Raw genomic sequence first — 14,872 nt, 5'->3', positions numbered from 1 at the left:
GTGTTTGATGGGGGACAGTGTAGAGGAAGCTTTACTCTGTATCTAACCCTGTGCTGTCCCTGTCCTGGGAGTGTTTGATGGGGGTACAGTGTAGAGGGAGCTTTACTCTGTATCTAACCCCATGTTGTTCCTGTCCTGGGAGTGTTTGATGGGGACAGTGTAGAGAGAGCTTTACTCTGTATCTAACCCCATGCTGTCCCTGTCCTGGGAGTGTTTGATGGATGGGACAGTGTAGAGGGAGCTTTACTCTGTATCTAACCCCGTGCTGTCCCTGTCCTGGGAGTGTTTGATGGGGGGACAGTGTGGAGGCAGCTTTACTCTGTACCTAACCCCGTGCTGTCCCTGTCCTGGGAGTGTTTGATGGGGGACAGTGTAGAGGGAGCTTTACTCTGTATCTAACCCCGTGCTGTCCCTGTCCTGGGAGTGTTTGATGGGGGACAGTGTAGAGGAGGCTTTACTCTGTAGCTAACCTCGTGCTGTCCCTGTCCTGGGAGTGTTTGATGGGGGGACAGTGTAGAGGGAGCTTTACTCTGTATCTAACCCCGTGCTGTCCCTGTCCTGGGAGTGTTTGATGGGGGGACAGTGTAGAGGGAGCTTTACTCTGTATCTAACCCCGTGCTGTCCCTGTCCTGGGAGTGTTTGATGGGGGACAGTGTAGAGGAGGCTTTACTCTGTATCTAACCCCGTGCTGTCCCTGTCCTGGGAGTGTTTGATGGGGGACAGTGTAGAGGAGGCTTTACTCTGTAGCTAACCTTGTGCTGTCCCTGACCCTGGGAGTGTTTGATGGGGGACAGTGTAGAGGGAGCTTTACTCTGTATCTAACCCCGTGCTGTCCCTGTCCTGGGAGTGTTTGATGGGGGGACAGTGTAGAGGGAGCTTTACTCTGTATCTAACCCCGTGCTGTCCCTGTCCTGGGAGTGTTTGATGGGGGACAGTGTAGAGGAGGCTTTACTCTGTAGCTAACCTCGTGCTGTCCCTGTCCTGGGAGTGTTTGATGGGGGACAGTGTAGAGGAGGCTTTACTCTGTAGCTAACCTCGTGCTGTCCCTGTCCTGGGAGTGTTTGATGGGGGGACAGTGTAGAGGAGGCTTTACTCTGTAGCTAACCTCGTGCTGTCCCTGTCCTGGGAGTGTTTCATGTGGGAACCATGTCGACGCAACTGAATTCTGTATCTAACTGATGTGTGCTGTTTTAGGGTGAGAAAATTGTTATTTTCCAGTCCTTCAGCTGTCTGTAACATGGCTGAGCATGTATTCACATGCACACCCTGCACACACACATGCAGTACCCAGTGTAGACACACTCATACACACAAACACTCTCTGACACACACACACTCTCACCCAGACAGACACACACTGTTATGTACATTCTCACACAAACACACAACGACAGACATGCGCACACATGCAGACTCTCACCCACACTCTCAGCCACACATGCACTGTCACTCACACATCCACTTCACCTGACACACAGACACAAACACGCATTCACATACACTGTCTCTCTCACACACATTCACACACACACACTATGTCTCACACACATGCACACAGACACGCAGACACACACACACAGATACCAGCAGACACGCACACACACATACATAAACACACACAACTTGTACACACATACAGACCCACGTAACACCTGCAATAATAGCAATCAGCCATCCATGAAGAAACCAGTGCATATACACACTCAAGAAGGGAACCGAAACAAACATACGATGGTGGTAATGGTCATCTTTCCGACTCTTTCCAGTGCTTTCTTTCTCTTTTCCCTCTTTTTGATCTTATCTGGAGTCAGTCCGATTATTTTGGCCATGGTATCCCGGAAATAGTTCTTATTTCCATAGTAAATGGGAGCGTTGTAAGACAAGATCTTCAGGCCGGGAATTTCCTGGCACTGGAATGGAATGAGAAGAGTGTTAAACAGAGACAGCAGCAGCTGAAGCAGCAGGAATCGCACTGCTGTGGGAACAAGACCGGAATAAAAGAGGAAACAATCAAAGCCACTGAAGGGCAGCAAAGGGAAGGAGGCAGAAACCCCGTTTCTCTGGCCATCTGATTTGTGAAGGAATCAACCCTTCTGTCCTTGTGTGAAGCCCACCAGCAATACTGCTTCGCAAAGCCAGTGTGAGGGATGGGCTTGGACATGGGCCGTGAACTACGCACTGGCGATTTGTTACACACACTGCCCCATGTCCAAAATCCCCTGACATTGTTCGAGCCCAATTGTCAGGCAAGTCACATAGCAACAACAACTTAGACTCATGTAGCACCATGAACAGGTGCTATATTCCAAGGTGCTTCCTGGTTGGGATTACCAAACAAAGTATAACATCCAGGCACAAAAGGAGATCCTGACAAGCAGTCAAAGCTTCAGGATAAGATTTAAAACCGAATCCCTACAGTGGGGAAGCAGGCCATTTGGTCCATCGAGTCCATACTGACCCTCCAAAAAGTATATCACCCAGACCCACTCCATTTCCCATGGCTAATCCAGTAAGCCACACATTCCAGGGCATTGTGGGGCAATCTCCCATGGCCAATCCACCCTAACCTGCACATCCCTGGGCGCTATGGGATAATTTAGCATGGCCAATCCACCCTAACCTGCACATCCCTGGGCACTATGGGACAATTTAGCACGGCCAATCCACCCTAACCTGCACATCCCTGTACACTATGGGACAATTTAGCACGGCCAATCCACCCTAACCTGCACATCCCTGGGCACTATGGGACAATTTAGCACGGCCAATCCACCCTAACCTGCACATCCCTGGGCACTATGGGACAATTTAGCACGGCCAATCCACCCTAACCTGCACATCCCTGGGCACTATGGGACAATTTAGCATGGCCAATCCACCCTAACCTGCACATCCCTGGGCACTATGGGACAATTTAGCACGGCCAATCCACCCTAACCTGCACATCCCTGGGCACTATGGGACAATTTAGCACGGCCAATCCACCCTAACCTGCACATCCCTGGGCACTATGGGACAATTTAGCACGGCCAATCCACCCTAACCTGCACATCCCTGGACACTATGGGACAATTTAGCACGGCCAATCCACCCTAACCTGCACATCCCTGGGCACTATGGGACAATTTAGCATGGCCAATCCACTCTAACCTGCAAATCCCTGGGCACTATGGGACAATTTAGCACGGCCAATCCACCCTAACCTGCACATCCCTGGGCACTATGGGACAATTTAGCACGGCCAATCCACCCTAACCTGCACATCCCTGGGCACTATGGGACAATTTATTCTGGCCAATCCACCCTAACCTGCACATCCCTGGGCACTATGGGACAATTTAGCATGGCCAACCCACCCTAACCTGCACATCCCTGGACACTATGGGACAATTTAGCATGGCCAATCCACCCTAACCTGCACATCCCTGGACACTATGGGACAATTTAGCATGGCCAACCCACCCTAACCTGCACATCCCTGGACACTATGGGACAATTTAGCATGGCCAATCCACCCTAACCTGCACATCTCTGGGCACTATGGGACAATTTAGCATGGCCAATCCACCCTAACCTGCACATCCCTGGGCACTATGGGACAATTTAGCATGGCCAATCCACATCTTTGGAGTGTGGGAGGAAACCGGAGCACCTGGAGGAAACCCACACAGACACGGGAAGAATGTGCAAACTCCACACAGACAGTCGCCCAAGGCTGGAATCGAACCCGGGTCCCTGGCACTGTGAGGCAGCGGTGCTAACCACTGTGCCACTGTGCCACCCAGGGATGAGGAGAATCACTTCTCTCAAAAGGTTGAGAGACTGTGGCCTTCAATCCCCCAGAGTGCGGTTGGTGCTGGGACACTGAGTAAGTTTAAGGAGGAGCGAGGCAGATGCTTAATTAGTACCGGGTTGAAGGGTCATGGGGAGCGGGCTGGAAAGTGGAGTTCAGGCCAAGATGCGGTCAGCCAATACATCAAGTAGCTTCTTGTTAGCATGCATTTCTGGGATGTGGGTGTTGCTGGCTGGGCCCAGCATATATTGTCCCGTCCTTGAGAAGGTGGGGCTGAGTTGCCTTCTTGAACCACTGCAGTCCATGTGCTGTGGGTAGACCCACAATGTCCTAAGGGAGTGAATTCCAGCATTTTGACCCGGCGACACATTGAAACTTGAAACGTTGCTTGATTGTAAGCGCGTGTGCTCATTCCCATGTGCTGCTGCAATCCGAAGATGTGCAGAGGCAACGTTTACACCCCAGTTTGTCATTCTGTTCGCCATATCCCAAAAGAAAAATGAACAGGACAGATTTCAACAAAGCCTGGTACACCGATAGGGTCTGGCCTGAGGAAGAAGTCTATAGTTCTTGGCAAACTTGCACAGAAAGGATCCATTAACAATGATGCTGTATAAGGTTTAGAACAGTTCTGAAAGGGTTAATACCTGAGCGCGTGCAGTAAACACTGTGACATTGGCTTGGGGACTGGGTCAGAGCAAAGAATGACTATGTAGGAGACAGTAATGTAAATCACAGTGAGGTAACCCGTAAATAGGAGCAGAATACTTCATACTATTTACACAAGAATCCTCTTCTGGTTAGACCAGAAAGGTGGATGCGCCATCCACGTTCGAATGTTCCAGGCTTGAAGGCACGTACGCACATGGACGGGTGATGAGGCAAATGTGCCTTCCCTCACAAATATCGAGTGCCGTTTGTTTAGAACCTGACAGATTCTCTCAAGCGCCACGGCACAATTGGTCAAAATGGGGGCAGAGTTTTTGGAGCAGGTTGTCGGCTGCGGTTTGGCCGGAAGTGAGATGGAATCTCCGAACAAACAAGATTGGCTGGCAGGTTTGCAGTCACGAGGTGTCAGCCAGCCAGGGAGAAGCCTTGGGAACAGCAGTGTCACTGTACTGCATTGAGTTATCACAGTGTGGCAGCACTGTGCACTCTACTGAATGCCCTCTTCAGTTGTTTATGCTGTGGTCGGATGCAGTACAACTAACACTTGCACAAGACGAAAAATAGCCCACGTGGCATTATAATCCATTAGATATTCTCATAACGGGTGCTTTGCAAAAGAGTTGAACTTGAAAACATCACACATTAGATTGTTCGTCACATCTTCAAACAGTTATCTTCAAAACAAAACAAATCCACCGTGGGACCATCACCTCTTTACTGTGCCACTTCCAAGTTCTCTCCAGAACACTGTCTGTTTTTCAATGTTGAGTTAATACGTGATGCCCTCCACTGTTGAATTGCCTTTTGGTTGTCACTGCCCAGGGTCATCTGTCACAAACGGCCGTTTCAGTGAGATTCCTGAAGCTTGACTAGACTGGCGTAGGAGGAGGCAATTCAGCACAGCAGGGCAAAACATTTCTGCCGTTTAAACCGCATTATTGTCACTGCTAAGGGTGAGAGGGAACAGCGCTAGTGTACGGGTCCCTGTATCACCAAACTGTCTCAGCCCTTATCCCTCAGTAAGCGATACTCCAGGCCGTTGGGACTTGGAACTTACCATAGTGCTGTCCACTGGTCGGTAAATCTCTGAGTTTGAGGCTCGGCCCAGTACAGAACAGCTAACTCTAAAGAAAGGGAAGAAAGGTGGTCAGTGGCTATCTTCCTTGACATCAACCTTCACCAACAGCACCCCCAGTTGGTAATCATTATTAGTGTACGTGTCAAAGATGCTTTCTGGGCACTGGCTGGCACAATCACATGGCGCTTTTGCCCTGTTTCTGGGAAATGGATCAGACCCAGTCGAGACTGAGGTGATGCTAAACACCTCGGCATATTGGCTGCGAGGGTTGCCACGGAAACTGCTAGTGTAAAAACCGTCCGCAGTTTGTAAGCAATGATCAATCTTACAGCACAGACACCCTTGGTGGGGACTGAGGCACATTGTTCGGAGACGGCAAGGGATCTGTGATTTGCAATATCTGATCCGGAAATGGGAGGTTCCCCAGCATTAATATCCTTTACCTCAGTAAGGACCGTAACGGTATCAGTCAGTGCACTGTGTCAGTCAGTGCAGTATATCAGTCAGTGCACTGTGTCAGTCAGTGCAGTGTGTCAGTCACTGTGTCAGTCAGTGCAGTGTGTCAGTCAGTGCAGTGTGTCAGTCACTGTGTCAGTCAGTGCACTGTGTCAGTCACTGCAGTGTGTCAGTCACTGTGTCAGTCAGTGCAGTGTGTCAGTCACTGTGTCAGTCATTGCACTGTGTCAGTCACTGTGTCAGTCAGTGCAGTGTGTCAGTCAGTGCAGTGTGTCAGTCACTGTGTCAGTCAGTGCACTGTGTCAGTCACTGCAGTGTGTCAGTCACTGTGTCAGTCAGTGCACTGTGTCAGTCAGTGCAGTGTGTCAGTCACTGTGTCAGTCAGTGCAGTGTGTCAGTAACTGTATCAGTCAGTGCACTGTGTCAGTCGCTGTGTCAGTCAATGCAGTGTGTCAGTCACTATCTCAGTCAGTGCAGTGTTCAGTCATTGTATCAGTCAGTGCAGTGTGTCAGTGCAGTGTGTCAGTCAGTGTGGTGTGTCAGTCAGTGTGTCAGTCAGTGTGTCAGTAACTGTAAGGGCTTTTGCCCGAAACGTCGATTTTGCTGCTCCTCGGATGCTGCCTGAACTGCTGTGCTCTTCCAGCACCACTGATTCAGAATCTGGTTTCCAGCATCTGCAGTCATTGTTTTTACCTCGTTGATTTTAACCCTAGTGCGAATCCTCTTGCAAGGATGCCTGCCTTGAAGAAGTTTTCCTCCTCTCTCTACAAGAATCTCAGGGAGTCCCTCTCCCACTGCAACTCCCAGGTCATTTCTTCTGCCCTGAAGCTCTTCAACCATGTTGTGAAATGCTACTTTCTCCCCACCCCCACCCTCCTCTAGCTTATCTCTCCATGCTTCAGGCTCACTGCCTTTATTCCTGATGAAGAGCTTTTGCCCGAAACGTCAATCTCGCTGCTCCTTGGATGCTGCCTGAACTGCTCTGCTCTTCCAGCACCACTAATCCAAAATCTGGTTTCCAGCATCTGCAGTCATTGTTTTTACCTCAGTAACTGTATCAGTCAGTGCAGTGTGCCAGTCACTGTGTCAGTCGATGCAGTGTGTCAGTCACTATGTCAGTCGATGCAGTGTGTCAGTCAGGGCAGTGTGTCAGTCAGTGTGTCAGTCGATGCAGTGTGTCAGTCATTATGTCAGTCAGTGCAATGTGTCAGTCACTGTATCAGTCAGTGCAGTGTGTCAGTCACTGGGTCAGTCAGTGCAGTGTGTCAGTCAGGGCAGTGTGTCAGTCACTGTGTCAGTCGATGCAGTGTGTCAGTCACTATGTCAGTCGATGCAGTGTGTCAGTCAGGGCAGTGTGTCAGTCAGTGTGTCAGTCGATGCAGTGTGTCAGTCAGTGTGTCAGTCGATGCAGTGTGTCAGTCATTATGTCAGTCAGTGCAATGTGTCAGTCACTGTATCAGTCAGTGCAGTGTGTCAGTCACTGGGTCAGTCGATGCAGTGTGTCACTGTGTAAGTCAGTGCAGTGTGTCAGTCACTGCACTGTGTCAGTCAGTGCAGTGTGTCAGTCACTGCACTGTGTCAGTCAGTGCAGTGTGTTAGTCAGTGCAGTGTATCAATCATTGTGTCAGTCAGTGCAGTGTGTCAGTCACTGTGTCAGTCACTGCAGAGTGTCAGTCATTTTGTCAGTCAGTGCAGTGTATCAGTCAGTACAGTGTTTCGGTCAGTGTATTAGTCAGTTCAGTGTATTAGTCAGTGCAGTGTGTCAGTCAGTCACTGTATCAGTCAGTGCACTGTGTCAGTCACTGTGTCAGTCAGTGCAGTACATCAGTCACTGTATCAGTCAGTGCAGTGTGTCAGTCAGTGTGGTGTGTCAGTCAGTGTGTCAGTCAGTGCAATGTATCAGTCATTGTGTCAGTCAGTGCATTTTGTCAGTCAGTGCAGCGTATCAGTCCGTGCAGTGTGTCAGTCACTGTGTCAGTCAGTGCACTGTGTCAGTCAGTGTAGTGTGTCAGTCAGTGCAGTGCGTCAGTCAGTCACTGTGTCAGTCAGCAGTGTGCTAGTCATTGTGTCAGACAGTGCAGTGTATCAGTAAGTGCTGTGTCAGTCACTGTGTCAGTCAGTGCAGTGTGTCAGTCAGTGCAATGTATCAGTCATTGTGTCAGTCAGTGCATTTTGTCAGTCAGTGCAGCATATCAGTCAGTGCAGTGTGTCAGTCAGTGTAGTGTGTCAGTCATTGTGTCAGTCAGTGCAGTGTGTCACTGTGTCAGTCAGTGCAGTGTGTCAGTCACTGCACTGTGTCAGTCAGTGCAGTGTGTCAGTCACTGTATCAGTCAGTGCAGTGTGTTAGTCAGTGCAGTGTATCAATCATTGTGCCAGTCAGTGCAGTGTGTCAGTCACTGTGTCAGTCACTGCAGAGTGTCAGTCATTTTGTCTGTCAGTCATTTTGTCAGTCAGTGCAGTGTATCAGTCAGTGCAGTGTGTCAGTCAGTGTATTAGTCAGTGCAGTGTGTCAGTCAGTCATTGTGTCAGTCAGTGCAGTGTGTCAGTCAATGCAGTGTGTCAGTCAATGCAGTGTGTCAGTCACTGTATCAGTCAGTGCACTGTGTCAGTCAGTGCAGTGCATCAGTCACTGTATCAGTCAGTGCAGTGTGTCAGTCAGTGCGGTGTGTCAGTCAGTGTGTCAGTCAGTGCAATGTATCAGTCATTGTGTCAGTCAGTGCATTTTGTCAGTCAGTGCAGCGTATCAGTCCGTGCAGTGTGTCAGTCACTGTGTCAGTCAGTGCACTGTGTCAGTCAGTGTAGTGTGTCAGTCAGTGCAGTGCGTCAGTCAGTCACTGTGTCAGTCAGCAGCGTGCTAGTCATTGTGTCAGACAGTGCAGTGTATCAGTAAGTGCAGTGTCAGTCACTGTGTCAGTCAGTGCAGTGTGTCAGTCAGTGCAATGTATCAGTCATTGTGTCAGTCAGTGCATTTTGTCAGTCAGTGCAGCATATCAGTCAGTGCAGTGTGTCAGTCAGTGTAGTGTGTCAGTCATTGTGTCAGTCAGTGCAGTGTGTCACTGTGTCAGTCAGTGCAGTGTGTCAGTCACTGCACTGTGTCAGTCAGTGCAGTGTGTCAGTCACTGTATCAGTCAGTGCAGTGTGTTAGTCAGTGCAGTGTATCAATCATTGTGCCAGTCAGTGCAGTGTGTCAGTCACTGTGTCAGTCACTGCAGAGTGTCAGTCATTTTGTCTGTCAGTCATTTTGTCAGTCAGTGCAGTGTATCAGTCAGTGCAGTGTGTCAGTCAGTGTATTAGTCAGTGCAGTGTGTCAGTCAGTCATTGTGTCAGTCAGTACAGTGTGTCAGTCAATGCAGTGTGTCAGTCAATGCAGTGTGTCAGTCACTGTATCAGTCAGTGCACTGTGTCAGTCAGTGCAGTGCATCAATCACTGTATCAGTCAGTGCAGTGTGTCAGTCAGTGCGGTGTGTCAGTCAGTGTGTCAGTCAGCGCAGTGTGTCAGTCAGTGCAATGTATCAGTCATTGTGTCAGTCAGTGCATTTTGTCAGTCAGTGCAGCGTATCAGTCCGTGCAGTGTGTCAGTCACTGTGTCAGTCAGTGCACTGTGTCAGTCAGTGTAGTGTGTCAGTCAGTGCAGTGCGTCAGTCAGTCACTCTGTCAGTCAGCAGTGTGCTAGTCATTGTGTCAGACAGTGCAGTGTATCAGTAAGTGCAGTGTCAGTCACTGTGTCAGTCAGTGCAGTGTGTCAGTCAGTGCAATGTATCAGTCATTGTGTCAGTCAGTGCATTTTGTCAGTCAGTGCAGCATATCAGTCAGTGCAGTGTGTCAGTCACTGCACTGTGTCAGTCAGTGCAGTGTGTCAGTCACTGTATCAGTCAGTGCAGTGTGTTAGTCAGTGTAGTGTGTCAGTCATTGTGTCAGTCAGTGCAGTGTGTCAGTCACTGCACTGTGTCAGTCAGTGCAGTGTGCCAGTCAGTGCAGTGTGTCAGTCAGTGCAGTGTGTCAGTCACTGTATCAGTCAGTGCAGTGTGTTAGTCAGTGCAGTGTATCAATCATTGTGCCAGTCAGTGCAGTGTGTCAGTCACTGTGTCAGTCACTGCAGTGTCAGTCATTTTGTCAGTCAGTGCAGTGTATCAGTCAGTGCAGTGTGTCAGTCAGTGTATTAGTCAGTGCAGTGTGTCAGTCAGTCATTGTGTCAGTCAGTGCAGTGTGTCAGTCAATGCAGTGTGTCAGTCAATGCAGTGTGTCAGTCACTGTATCAGTCAGTGCAGTGTGTCAGTCAGTGCGGTGTGTCAGTCAGTGTGTCAGTCAGCGCAGTGTGTCAGTCAGTGCAATGTATCAGTCATTGTGTCAGTCAGTGCATTTTGTCAGTCAGTGCAGCATATCAGTCAGTGCAGTGTGTCAGTCAGTGTAGTGTGTCAGTCATTGTGTCAGTCAGTGCAGTGTGTCACTGTGTCAGTCAGTGCAGTGTGTCAGTCACTGCACTGTGTCAGTCAGTGCAGTGTGTCAGTCACTGTATCAGTCAGTGCAGTGTGTTAGTCAGTGCAGTGTATCAATCATTGTGCCAGTCAGTGCAGTGTGTCAGTCACTGTGTCAGTCACTGCAGAGTGTCAGTCATTTTGTCTGTCAGTCATTTTGTCAGTCAGTGCAGTGTATCAGTCAGTGCAGTGTGTCAGTCAGTGTATTAGTCAGTGCAGTGTGTCAGTCAGTCATTGTGTCAGTCAGTGCAGTGTGTCAGTCAATGCAGTGTGTCAGTCAATGCAGTGTGTCAGTCAATGCAGTGTGTCAGTCACTGTATCAGTCAGTGCACTGTGTCAGTCAGTGCAGTGCATCAGTCACTGTAAAAGTCAGTGCAGTGTGTCAGTCAGTGCAGTGTGTCAGTCAGTGTGTCAGTCAGCGCAGTGTCTCAGTCAGTGCAATGTATCAGTCATTGTGTCAGTCAGTGCATTTTGTCAGTCAGTGCAGCATATCAGTCAGTGCAGTGTGTCAGTCACTGTGTCAGTCAGTGCACTGTGTCAGTCAGTGTAGTGTGTCAGTCAGTGCAGTGCATCAGTCAGTCACTGTGTCAGTCAGCACAGTGTGCTAGTCATTGTGTCAGACAGTGCAGTGTATCAGTAAGTGCAGTGTCAGTCACTGTGTCAGTCAGTGCAGTGTTCAGTCAGTGCAGTGTGTCAGTCAGTGCAATGTATCAGTCATTGTGTCAGTCAGTGCATTTTGTCAGTCAGTGCAGCGTATCAGTCAGTGCAGTGTGTCAGTCACTGTGTCAGTCAGTGCATTGTGTCAGTCAGTGTAGTGTGTCAGTCAGTGTAGTGTGTCAGTCAGTGTGTCAGTCAGTGCAGTGTGTCAGTCACTGTGTCAGTCAGCGCAGTGTGCCAGTCAGTGCAGTGTGTCAGTCAGTGCAGTGTGTCAGTCACTGTGTCAGTCACTGCAGTGTGTCAGTCACTGTGTCAGTCAGTGCAGTGTGTCAGTCAATGCAATGTGTCAGTCACTGTGTCAGTCAGTGCAGTGTGTCAGTCAGTGCAGTGTATCAGTCATTGTGTCAGTCACTGCAGTGTGTCCATCATTGTGTCAGTCATTGTGTCAGTCAATGCAGTGTGTCAGTCACTGCAGTGTGTCAGTCACTGTGTCAGTCAGTGCAGTGTGTCAGTCACTGTGTCAGTCAGTGCAGTGTGTCAGTCACTGTGTCAGTCAGTGCACTGTGTCAGTCACTGCAGTGTGTCAGTCACTGTGTCAGTCAGTGCACTGTGTCAGTCAGTGTAGTGTGTCAGTCACTGTGTCAGTCAGTGCAGTGTGTCAGTCAGTGCAGTGTGTCAGTCACTGTGTCAGTCAGTGCACTGTGTCAGTCACTGTGTCAGTCAGTGCAGTGTGTCAGTCACTGTGTCAGTCAGTGCACTGTGTCAGTCACTGCAGTGTGTCAGTCACTGTGTCAGTCAGTGCACTGTGTCAGTCAGTGTAGTGTGTCAGTCACTGTGTCAGTCAGTGCAGTGTGTCAGTCACTGTGACAGTCAGTGCAGTGTGCCAGTCAGTGCTGTGTGTCAGTCATTGTATCAGTCAGTGCAGTGTGTCAGTCAATGCAGTGTGTCAGTCAATACAGTGTGTCAGTCACTGTATCAGTCAGTGCACTGTGTCAGTCACTGTGTCAGTCAGTGCAGTGCATCAGTCACTGTGTAAGTCAGTGCAATGTGTCAGTCAGTGCAGTGTGTCAGTCACTGTATCAGTCAGTGCACTGTGTCAGTCAGTGTAGTGTGTCAGTAAGTGCAGTGTGTCAGTCAGCACAGTGTGTCAGTCAGCACAGTGTGCTAGTCATTGTGTCAAACAGTGCAGTGTATCAGTCAGTGCAGTGTTAGTCACTGTGTCAGTCAGTGCAGTGTTCAGTCAGTGCAGTGTGTCAGTCAGTGCAGTGTGTCAGTCAGTGCAATGTATCAGTCATTGTGTCAGTGCATTTTGTCAGTCAGTGCAGCGTATCAGTCAGTGCAGTGTGTCAGTCACTGTCAGTCAGTGCACTGTGTCAGTCAGTGTAGTGTGTCAGTCACTGTGTCAGTCAGTGCAGTGTGTCAGTCAATGCAATGTGTCAGTCACTGTGTCAGTCAGCGCAGTGTGCCAGTCAGTGCAGTGTGTCAGTCATTGTATTAGTCAGTGCAGTGTGTCAGTCACTGTGTCAGTCACTGCAGTGTGTCAGTCACTGTGTCAGTCACTGCAGTGTGTCAGTCAATGCAATGTGTCAGTCACTGTATCAGTCAGTGCAGTGTATCGGTCACTGTGTCAGTCAGTGCAGTGTGTCAGACACTGTGTCAGTCAGTGCAGTGTATCAGTCATTGTGTCAGTCACTGCAGTGTGTCCATCATTGTGTCAGTCACTGCAGTGTGTCAGTCATTGCAGTGTGTCAGTCAGTTCAGTGTGTCAGTCACTGTGTCAGTCAGTGCAGTGTCAGTCACTGTGTCAGTCAGTGCAGTGTGTCAGTCAGTGCAGTGTGTCAGTCACTGTGTCAGTCAGTGCAGTGTGTCAGTCACTGTGTCATTCGATGCAGTGTGTCAGTCACTATGTCAGTCAGTGCAGTGTGTCAGTCACTGTGTCAGTCAGTGCAGTGTGTCAGTCAGTGTATCAGTCAGTGCAGTGTGTCAGTCAGTGCGGTGTGTCAGTCAGTGTCAGTCAGTGCAATGTATCAGTCATTGTGTCAGTCAGTGCATTTTGTCAGTCAGTGCAGCGTATCAGTCCGTGCAGTGTGTCAGTCACTGTGTCAGTCAGTGCACTGTGTCAGTCAGTGTAGTGTGTCAGTCAGTGCAGTGCGTCAGTCAGTCACTGTGTCAGTCAGCAGCGTGCTAGTCATTGTGTCAGACAGTGCAGTGTATCAGTAAGTGCTGTGTCAGTCACTGTGTCAGTCAGTGCAGTGTGTCAGTCAGTGCAATGTATCAGTCATTGTGTCAGTCAGTGCATTTTGTCAGTCAGTGCAGCATATCAGTCAGTGCAGTGTGTCAGTCAGTGTAGTGTGTCAGTCATTGTGTCAGTCAGTGCAGTGTGTCACTGTGTCAGTCAGTGCAGTGTGTCAGTCACTGCACTGTGTCAGTCAGTGCAGTGTGTCAGTCACTGTATCAGTCAGTGCAGTGTGTTAGTCAGTGCAGTGTATCAATCATTGTGCCAGTCAGTGCAGTGTGTCAGTCACTGTGTCAGTCACTGCAGAGTGTCAGTCATTTTGTCTGTCAGTCATTTTGTCAGTCAGTGCAGTGTATCAGTCAGTGCAGTGTGTCAGTCAGTGTATTAGTCAGTGCAGTGTGTCAGTCAGTCATTGTGTCAGTCAGTACAGTGTGTCAGTCAATGCAGTGTGTCAGTCAATGCAGTGTGTCAGTCACTGTATCAGTCAGTGCACTGTGTCAGTCAGTGCAGTGCATCAATCACTGTATCAGTCAGTGCAGTGTGTCAGTCAGTGCGGTGTGTCAGTCAGTGTGTCAGTCAGCGCAGTGTGTCAGTCAGTGCAATGTATCAGTCATTGTGTCAGTCAGTGCATTTTGTCAGTCAGTGCAGCGTATCAGTCCGTGCAGTGTGTCAGTCACTGTGTCAGTCAGTGCACTGTGTCAGTCAGTGTAGTGTGTCAGTCAGTGCAGTGCGTCAGTCAGTCACTGTGTCAGTCAGCAGTGTGCTAGTCATTGTGTCAGACAGTGCAGTGTATCAGTAAGTGCAGTGTCAGTCACTGTGTCAGTCAGTGCAGTGTGTCAGTCAGTGCAATGTATCAGTCATTGTGTCAGTCAGTGCATTTTGTCAGTCAGTGCAGCATATCAGTCAGTGCAGTGTGTCAGTCACTGCACTGTGTCAGTCAGTGCAGTGTGTCAGTCACTGTATCAGTCAGTGCAGTGTGTTAGTCAGTGTAGTGTGTCAGTCATTGTGTCAGTCAGTGCAGTGTGTCACTGTGTCAGTCAGTGCAGTGTGTCAGTCACTGCACTGTGTCAGTCAGTGCAGTGTGTCAGTCACTGTATCAGTCAGTGCAGTGTGTTAGTCAGTGCAGTGTATCAATCATTGTGCCAGTCAGTGCAGTGTGTCAGTCACTGTGTCAGTCACTGCAGTGTCAGTCATTTTGTCAGTCAGTGCAGTGTATCAGTCAGTGCAGTGTGTCAGTCAGTGTATTAGTCAGTGCAGTGTGTCAGTCAGTCATTGTGTCAGTCAGTGCAGTGTGTCAGTCAATGCAGTGTGTCAGTCAATGCAGTGTGTCAGTCACTGTATCAGTCAGTACACTGTGTCAGTCAGTGCAGTGCATCAGTCACTGTATCAGTCAGTGCAGTGTGTCAGTCAGTGCGGTGTGTCAGTCAGTGTGTCAGTCAGCGCAGTGTGTCAGTCAGTGCAATGTATCAGTCATTGTGTCAGTCAGTGCATTTTGTCAGTCAGTGCAG

General features: G+C 49.4%; 1 protein-coding gene across 3 annotated transcripts in view; it reads right to left on the bottom strand.

Moving 5' to 3' along the window:
• slc26a10 (solute carrier family 26 member 10) overlaps positions 1-14,872 on the bottom strand; it is a 165,970-nt gene that overhangs the window by 25,322 nt on the left and 125,776 nt on the right. For all 3 annotated transcript variants that reach the window (XM_043682076.2, XM_087985470.1, XM_087985471.1), the window contains 2 exons: positions 5,520-5,586; positions 1,731-1,910 (listed from right to left, as the gene is read on the bottom strand). In XM_043682076.2, the coding sequence (XP_043538011.2) occupies positions 1,731-1,910; positions 5,520-5,586 (247 nt within the window). The remainder of the gene's footprint in view (positions 1-1,730; positions 1,911-5,519; positions 5,587-14,872) is intronic.

Source organism: Chiloscyllium plagiosum, unplaced genomic scaffold, assembly GCF_037043375.1.
Source record: "Chiloscyllium plagiosum isolate Xiang-an unplaced genomic scaffold, Cpla_swu_hap1 HiC_scaffold_53X, whole genome shotgun sequence".
NCBI lineage: Eukaryota > Metazoa > Chordata > Chondrichthyes > Orectolobiformes > Hemiscylliidae > Chiloscyllium > Chiloscyllium plagiosum.
The sequence above is the reverse complement of the archived record's forward strand: the minus strand, read 5'-3'. Positions and strand labels throughout refer to the sequence as shown.